Here is a 9,497-nt window from a genome sequence, read left to right as displayed (position 1 = left end):
CCCCCCCCCCCCCCCCCCAGTTTACGCCTATGAGTGTCACCGTGTGAACGAGGCTTACCCTCTATTCAGTATTCAAAAACTACAGTTCACACGACACGGTTTAGTGGAAAACTAGAAACTCGGTTTTAGTCAGTTAACCATAAACTGTAAACCGTTATCTGTAGGTATTATAATCGTGCACGAAATACGCAAGACGCAAGATGTGTACTTACTACTTAAAATATATGGTACCTGCGCAAGTTATAGCGACCGTGTCTAAATGATCGACTTTTTGGCGTCGGGCGCATGCCGCCAATGTACCATATAAGGTACCTTAATATAGGTACTTAAGCGTTTTGATGTCCCGAATTCCGATTTCCCACATACCATAGTACCGCGCCCACAGACAACCTATACCTCTAGATCGTGGTCGTGGTAAGCCGTGGTAGTCCGAGGCGTAGTACGGTAAAAATGTAAGATGTGTATATAATAATATTATAATAATTGTATTTGGTCTTCAAGACAGCCTACATCACTGCGAGATGTTTACCCAGTTCTTGTCTATATTATATTAAGGCCAACGAAAAGCAGGCCGTACTATAGTATAAGGTCTATGGTTACAACTTACAATACAATACCGCTGATACACGCATATTTAATACCTGGTTTAGTATATATACCATATAGACATATAGTGAGTGAGTACCTAGTACCTTCACTGAATATATAAATATCATAAAATGATAATAATCGGTTTAACCATAGAGTAAAGAATATTAACTGCTTAACATCATATTTATTAATATTATACCTTACTAACCTAATCATCAGAGTATGAGACTATCTGACTAATCAGAGATTCTACCTGCAAAACGTCGGAACCTACAACTTTTGAATCACGAGTTGCAGCAATTTGTTTCAAATACATTGGTCTAAGTAATAATACGTAAAAAATATAGCTGATATACATTGAACGTTAAAAAAACAAATCTTAATTCGTGAGGGTGGAGCTGGTGCATGGGCGCATGGCCTTCCTTAAGATTTGTGACGCCCAATGCGAAAATATTTGTGAATCCTGACATAGGTACCTAGGTTAACCTATATTACAATATTACATATTACTGTACTAGATGGGTACATTAATTCTAAGACCCCATTTTTGTTTTTTTTTGTTGTAAATATTAATTCGACTGTGAAGTTTAAGACTTAGGACCTGGAGTGGTGGTAAAGTGTCTTGTGTATGAAATTTAGTAAAAAAAAAAAAACTACATACATATTATAAAGGGCGTAGCCAAAGGGTGACAGAGTGGGAAATTGCCATCCATACTTAACAAATATACTAATGCTGAAAAAAATTTTTAATTAAAATTTTTTTTCAGTTAACGACTGTTTAACGGACAGACAGGAAGCATTGGATGATCCATCAACATCATCTCACAAGTACATACCAGAATGTACTGTTGATGGAAGATATAAACATGTTCAGTGTTACAAATCAGTAGGTATGTACAATTATAAGGTTCAATAGGATTATCAGAATATAAAATATTGTATTTTATTATTGAACTTAGGTTATTGTTGGTGCGCGCAAGAAGACACTGGTAAACCAATACCAGGAACCTCAGTGAAAGATTCTAATCCTAAATGTGATGGTATTCCATTACTTTCAAGTCCAATGAAAGGCTGTCCAGAGCATAAAAAACATATTTTTTTAAAAGATCTCATGGATTATTTAAGACACAAACACAGGTTTATTGTACACTAGTAGCATTTAATTTATGAGTGTACTAATATTTTGCTATAATTGTTACAGTAAAAACAATAACGCATCATTTGCTAGTGACTATGAATCGATAATTTCAGATATTTTTCATTCTTTGGATACAAATCACAATAATGTAAGTGGATTAATTTATGTTAACGTCAACATTAGTTCTTATGTATTCTGAATACATGATAATTCTGAATTTAGTAATATTAACACTCTAAACTATTACTTTTGAAAATAAAAGGTGTTGGAGCGCAAAGAATGGAAGAGTTTTCGCGAAGAAATGTCAGCCAACAACAAACTGAAAAGGTGCGGAAAAAAACTGCCTCGACATTGTGATGTAAATCATGATAATAAAATTGGCTTTACAGAATGGTTGAATTGTTTAAATGTTAATCATGTTCAGACTCAAACACAACCCAATGGTACATTTTTAGATAAATTATGATGACAAACGAATTTTAGAAAAATTCTTATTTCTTTTCAGAATCCAACACAACAATAATTGCCAAAAGAAGAGGTCCTAATCCACTTGAATCATATCTCAAGGGTGATGACTAAACAGTAAACCAGATAATAAAAATAAATAAAATACAGCAAAATTAATTTTTATTAAGACTGTTTGTAAATTATGATTTAACAGCTTTATCATATTATTTCTATTATATTACATATACAACATAATATGTACTGTATTATTATATAAACTTTTTTTTCTGAAAATACTATATTGCTTTTTTATAATATTATTTATAATATATATATATATATATTTGATTTGTATTTAACTAATTTATAATAAAATAAAAGTTTTATTATTAATAGTGTTCAAAAAATAATTTGAATTCATTTTTATGCTTAAAAATAGTAAGACTACCATCGTAATAATAATAATTAGAGAATATTATGAATTAATGTTAAAAATAATAATAAAATAATATAATATGAAAGTCAAAAAAATAAGATAAGTAGTGTTAAAAAATTTGAAAAGTTAATTTTTATAATATTTATATTACAAATTAAAATATAAGGCCCAATTGAGTCATACATCTAAACATTATATCACAGATTATACAAAATCAATACTGTATGAATTGTATTAAACAAATTGTTAGCTTTGGCTTAGGATTTTAAAACTTAAATAACTTTACATACTGGGTTAAAGCTTTGACTCGTTGATTAAAATAAAACTATCACACTTTAGCTTAATTATAATACAAACAAAATAATAAAACAAGTATAAAAATAAATATAATATGATTATTTGTTCCATAAATAAACTTAAATAATATATGAGCTATAAGTTCCTGTTAGTAGGGATTCTGTCGATGTTCTAACCAAAAATGTACAAGTATTATTCGTAAATAGCTGAGTAATTATAACTAATGAGCTGTTGACAATTTGCTCCAATCGTTGTCTGTAAAAAATAAATAATTTAATTAGATCAATAAAAATAAAGTAGTTGTTTAAATGTTTGATATGAATTTAAAATAATAATAAAAATAAATATAATGAAAACATATTAGAAAAATAAAGCCTACAAAAAAATGTATTAATATTTTATGCATAGCATGATTACTATGATTTGTAATATAGCTCTGAAACTGTAAATTTTTTAAATTTTCGAACAGATCAATAATATAAGAAACATAAAATAAAAAAACTGTACACTGTGTATGATTGTCATGCATTTTACCCTTTTGCTCACATCAATATTATTGGTAAATAGACTAGACTGTATTTTCTATATTCCATGAATATATAATACTAATTTCTAACCTCACGGTCACCTATAATGGATAAGTATAAAAATAAAAAACAAATAAAATATCAATAGATAAACTAAGCCATCAGATATTATAATATACTATAAGAAAATATTATTTACAAGAAATTTTTTATAAAAGTTGAATTTATATACTAAAGAGTAATAGTTATTCTTTAAATAGAAATAGTACATTTTATTAATTAAGTGTTAAATTATAAAAAATAAAAATTACCATTTGTACATTTAAACTAGTCCAATAGTTAACATATTATATTAACAGGAACAAACAGGAACAAACATAAACAATAAATAATGTTTAGCAAATTTTTTTTAATGAAAGCCCTGGGTAATTGTAATAATATCAAAATATGTATTTAAAGTTTTCATACGGCATATAAATTAAGCTAAAGGTATCAGTTCTATTCGTTTAAGGATCCAAATTTTTAATATAAATGTATTTATAACATATAATTATGATCATAGACGTATGTTTTACTACAAATTGATAACACAAATTACATACTGAAATGTTGATACTGTTAACATAAAAATGAAGTTAGCTTACCATATAAAGTGTTTGATATACATAGTGTTGTATATTTAAGTTGGTTGGTTTGTTGGTTACCACGGATATTTTGAGGATCAGATTGTTTTAAGTTTTTTAAGTTTTAAAAACAAATATTTACACTACTTTATGATATACATACATGCCACCAAACCATACCATACCATCAGGTGAGGTACACCTGTTTGAATGTTTTGTGTTCAAATAAAATTGTATGATAATATATTTTTATATTTTAATAATCTTAATTTTACATTGTCTGAACTTATCTATTGACAGTTAAGTTATAAGTTATATTTTTTTGTTTTATTTAAAATGTATTTCACAATCTGCTATAAAATCTTAAGCTTGTTAATAATTAAACAATAAGTAACTATGAGTTATTTAAAGGCAGAATTCAAGAACTACTTAATAATGAAACTTTTACTGAATATCAGAACTATTAAAATACTTATCTAGAGTATCTTGTTCTAAAGTGGTATCCTATATGCTGACCATCACCCAACAACAAATGTCATATTTCAGCTAACATTTTTAATCGAATACTACTAAAGAAAATTACTAATTTACATAAATACTTTGGTATCTTAATATTGTTGTACAGATTTATATTTTTAACCAAATAAACAATTTTAGCGGTTATAATATTCTACAACTTTGTATTTAATTATTAATTTTCGTATGCAATGGGTACTCCAAATAAAATGTTTATCTTATCTCTTTGACAATAGTTGGCTATAGGCATAATTAAAATAACTGGGATGTATTTGGTTTATCTTAGGAGGACGCCACACTCGGATGTGTTGTCTCCATCTTACAAACGTAGAACATTGCAAACTTTAAGTTCACAATAATACATTTTACTCTGTAACTCCTAAAATTAGAGTCAAATGACAACTTATAAAATTTAAAGGTAAGATTATTATCTAGGGCATCTCATATGATTTTTATTATGTTTCAATTTTGAAGTGAGTTATGAGTATTTTAAGATGTACAAACAATTTACAATTTTATAAAACTTATAACTCGCTGTTTTAAAATTAAAATAAAATAAAAAACCTATGAGATGCCCTAAATAATAATCTTATCTTTAAATTTTATAAGAGGTAATTTCACTCGTTTTATAAATTACAAAGTAAAATTAATTATTGAGAACATAAAATTGTCCATGTTCTAAGACGGAGACGACACATGTGTGTGTGTCATCCTCTTAATATATCTTTTAAAACTATGGTATATAACAATTTTAACATCTTTCACCTTGAATGCTTTTTATTTAAACGCATGCATTCAAACCAATGACTTTCTCACATATCATCCATCGAATAAAAATAATCAAATTTTGTTCTTAAAACAAATATTAACAGAGTTAAATTACTTGTACATTTAAAAATTGTTTTAAGCACATTGAAAAATTAACACTTCTAGCGTTGGTCAAGTACTTGACTTTGGAAAAATGTCGACTATATATTCTTTTTCACTCGACCTTTTTCAACAACTTGGCATTTATTGAGTACTCAAATTTTTTTCATACTCGGCATTTGTTGAGTACTCAAATTTGGTTAATACTCAGCATTTGTCGAGTACTTGTATTTTGAACTCGATTTGACTCGTAATAATAATTGGAACTCAACTCGAATTAACTCGAAATTAAAAAAAAATTCTAAATACAGTATTTCTGACGAACAAAACAATATTCATGATTCAAACAAATTTTCTAATAAACAATGATTAAAAATCCAACATAATTATGTAGTAAGAATGAATAAACTTTGAAGAATAAAAATAGGAATCATAAATTAAATTTGTTGTCAAGGAATGCATTTTAAGTTCAGTAAGAATTTATAAATATTATATATTTTCTTAATTTAGTCAAATATATTGGTTCTAGTAGAAGTAATGATAACAATTTACTATGGTAAATTATTTCTAAATTATAGTTGAAAAATTGTTAATAGTTAATATGTTAGTTGATTGAACTGTTAAAATTAATTATTTGTTAAAAACTCAAGTATAATATTTATTAATTATACTAAGGCCTTTATAATTACTTAATAATCTAAAATATTTAACAAAAGTAGAAGTACACTTTACAAGCATACTAACTTTTTGATTTCCATACATAATGTACAAATATAAAAAGTGCAATATGGCAAACAATTAACATTTTATTGTCTAGTTATATTCTAGATGTCTAAATTAATTGATAATGTTTAAAAATGAAATCATGCCTACACCTCTGATAAATTGGCGTTAATATGACATATAGTGGATGTGCATGTACGAAATAATAGAAGATTTAATATATTAATTTAATTAATTTGTTTTTAATATTATACCATTATTGTTAATGGGTAGATAAGATGAGCTAAGATAATATTCAAATTTACAGAACATTTATTATTATTTGAATAAAATAAATATTAATTATTCTTCAAGTGAGTAAAATTGTTGTTAAAGTATTTTAAATAATTACTATTAATAGCATTAGTATATCTTTATAGCAAAAACAACATTTTGATTAAAATTAATAATTATTATAATACATAGTTAGATTACTTAAATATTAAGTGATTTAGGAAATAAATAAATTGAAGTAATAGAATACTATTAAGACATATATGGGAAATAACTTTGTAAGAATATGGTTTGTGCGGTGAATGCTGGCCAAACAATTGAAATCAGAGCCAAACTCTGTAATTTTATAAAATGATGCTTGATCAAAATCTTTTAAAAACATCATTCTATAATAATAAAATATCAAAAAGCATTTAAAACATGCAATTTTAAATTGTAATTACCATTGGCACTGGTTGTTTCACACCTTGCTAGATTATCTTCTATTTCTAATTCTTGTGCTTGTAATCCTAATTCACGTTCTTCCCTTCTCAATCGATTCACTTCACTCATCAATTCACAATAAGTGTGCAAAAGAGATGGTTCATCCTCATTTTTTTCACCTCCTAAATTAAAGATAAAAATCAATATAATATAATATACAACTGTAGAAATGAGCAAGTCACAGAAGCAACTGGTGTTGCTAAACTAAAAAATTAATAAATAAACCATTGCATTTGAAAAACAATTCTAAACAGAGATCAGTATTGTTATCAGTTTTACAATATAGAGAAGTACACTTTATTTTTTTGCTAAAATTGAAAATATATTTTTACAGTTTTATATAATAAATAAATTAACAAACAATAACTTAGTTCATCTATTCAGAATTATTTTATGAATCTCACTAAATTTTTAATGACATAATTAAAAATATTAAATGCAACAAATATTTCTTTACCTTCTCCTCTAAGCTTCTTCTCTACTTCGACACCTTCAGCTTCTAAAGTTTTCAGCTTAACATCCAATTCTTCCAATTTCCTTTGAATTTCTTGTGCAATACGCAACCTTTAATCATTTTCAACTATATAACCGTAAAATAAGAAAATTGCAAATTGTGTGTACAATACCTTTTGCGCTGGGACTGCCTAGCAATTTTAATCTCAGACTTTGACATTCTACTATCCACGCTTTGAATACTGTCATCATCAACTTTGTTTTTCTTGGATTCATCAACAACTGTTTCTATACGAAGAAAAATTAGTTTAATTTTATATGCTTATTACAGCATTTAATATTACATTTCAAATAAGTACCTAATAATTGTGGATTATCAATATCGTAGCATGATGGTAGTGGCGGTATAGGCGGAGCCAATGAATCAATCAAGCGACGTCTGATTTCAGATTCACTATTTGATTTATACTGTACAGGTTTATCTCCAGCAGCTGGAATTAACTTTTTATCCTAAAAAGAAAATATTTTATTACTATTGTAGTGAACAAGAATTAAAATTAATTAAAACTAAATATCACATTATTTTATTTTCAATTTTAATAGAAACCTTAAATTATATTAATATCAAAAGTTAAAATAATGTTGATTTAATGTGTGTTAAATTTAGTGCATGGGTAAGCTTAAACAAAGCAAAACATATAAACATTTCAGTATTATCATATTATACATCATTGAAGTTTATCCTGAGGAACACAAATCTTTTTATAGTATCTTAAATGGATGGTTAATATCTAATATCTAATTAGTCAAAAATGCATGATGAAGAAACGGCTTAAATTGCAATCTCATAAAATAATAATTTTTTGATATTTTAGATATGGATATATTATGATAAAACAATAAACAATTTCCATACACTTTTTTTTAAACTACAAATTTTACTAATACAGTAGACGCCGCTTATAAGACTCACTTTGGGACCAGTACAAAGTGAGTCTCATAACCCAATGTATCTTATAGGCGAAGTGGAAAAAAAAAATTAATTACGTATTTATAAATTTTATTTTATTACATATTTTTATTTTATCAGTACACTATAATAACGATAATCGTTGCGATAAATGTGAACTTTTATCTGCGATAAAAATTATTTTACGTTATAAGGTACCAACAGAAACTAGAAATAATCAACACAAATATTATTTAATTTTTCAATACCAATTTATTTCTAAATTATAACCAAAAAAGTTTATTTTCTACTATTTATTTTACGAAATTTGAGTCTTATAACCGATTTTTTTTTTTAATGTATTTGGATACGTCCGGACCGTTCCAGACGATTTTGAGTCTAATAAGGGACTGAACCTTATATCCGTGAGTCTTATAAGTGGCGTCTACTGTAGTTATTAATTCATAAAAAAGGAATATTATGTTGTAGTGTTGTACAACAATCATAATTAATTTAAACTGTTCCAAAAAAAAAATGATATAGTTAGAAAATACTAAGTAACAAACAAATGTTGAATAATTTAAACAGTAATTTCATTATAATGTTATTTTTTATACACACAGTTTACAAATAGTATGTTAAAACAACATTGAAAAAAAATTACATTTGAAAATAGACAAATACAAATGTATTTCAACCAATTTTGTAATTCATTTTAGATGTTTGAGATCATACTAAGATATTTAAGCTATTCATAAATACAGTGGGCTCACAGAAACAGGGAACACTTTATCACTCATTACCCAGTAAATATTTTTAATTCTGTTTGTGTGAAATTCAACTAGACTAATGAATCAAAAATGACTGACAATTTTTTTTAACTCATGTATTTTGCGCACGTGCAATATAACTTAATTTTTTTTTAATGGTAACCCTTATTTTGAGTATTATTTTGGGATTGATCGATTTTTTTCAAGTAATTTTGATCTATCAACTTGTATTATAAACGCAAAATTGACGTAATTATGGCCAGATATATTTTTCAAGAAAAATTTATTTTATTTTAGATTCTGAGTGAAACGATGAATGTATTGATTTTACAATGATGTGTATTTTTTTTTTAATTTTTTAAAATTTTTTTTTGTGTCTGTCATCATCTTTTAGGACAGTAAAA

The 9,497-nt window shown here is 26.2% G+C and overlaps 2 protein-coding genes across 11 annotated transcripts in view; one reads left to right on the top strand and one right to left on the bottom strand.

The window, feature by feature from the left end:
• The window catches only part of LOC100159368 (SPARC-related modular calcium-binding protein 2), a 24,460-nt gene extending 22,051 nt beyond the window's left edge, over positions 1-2,409 (top strand). For all 5 annotated transcript variants that reach the window (XM_008182650.3, XM_001949265.5, XM_029489744.1 and 2 more), the window contains 5 exons: positions 1,359-1,481; positions 1,551-1,728; positions 1,793-1,877; positions 1,992-2,172; positions 2,235-2,409. In XM_008182650.3, coding sequence (XP_008180872.1) covers positions 1,359-1,481; positions 1,551-1,728; positions 1,793-1,877; positions 1,992-2,172; positions 2,235-2,308 — 641 coding nt within the window. In that variant the 3' untranslated portion in view covers positions 2,309-2,409. The remainder of the gene's footprint in view (positions 1-1,358; positions 1,482-1,550; positions 1,729-1,792; positions 1,878-1,991; positions 2,173-2,234) is intronic.
• Positions 2,410-2,726: 317 nt separating this feature from the next.
• LOC100168266 (F-actin-monooxygenase Mical) overlaps positions 2,727-9,497 on the bottom strand; it is a 37,265-nt gene continuing 30,494 nt past the window's right edge. For 4 of the 6 annotated variants that reach the window (XM_029489739.1, XM_029489741.1, XM_029489742.1 and 1 more), the window contains 5 exons: positions 7,734-7,884; positions 7,548-7,662; positions 7,379-7,485; positions 6,882-7,043; positions 6,271-6,774 (listed from right to left, as the gene is read on the bottom strand). In XM_029489739.1, coding sequence (XP_029345599.1) covers positions 6,656-6,774; positions 6,882-7,043; positions 7,379-7,485; positions 7,548-7,662; positions 7,734-7,884 — 654 coding nt within the window. In that variant the 3' untranslated portion in view covers positions 6,271-6,655. Of the gene's footprint in view, positions 3,165-6,270; positions 6,775-6,881; positions 7,044-7,378; positions 7,486-7,547; positions 7,663-7,733; positions 7,885-9,497 lie in introns of those variants that run through there. The other 2 variants (XM_016802652.2, XM_016802655.2) reach the window with 2 other exon arrangements.

Source organism: Acyrthosiphon pisum, chromosome A2, assembly GCF_005508785.2.
Source record: "Acyrthosiphon pisum isolate AL4f chromosome A2, pea_aphid_22Mar2018_4r6ur, whole genome shotgun sequence".
Taxonomy (NCBI): Eukaryota; Metazoa; Arthropoda; class Insecta; order Hemiptera; family Aphididae; genus Acyrthosiphon; species Acyrthosiphon pisum.
This window is presented reverse-complemented; position numbering and strand designations above follow the sequence as displayed.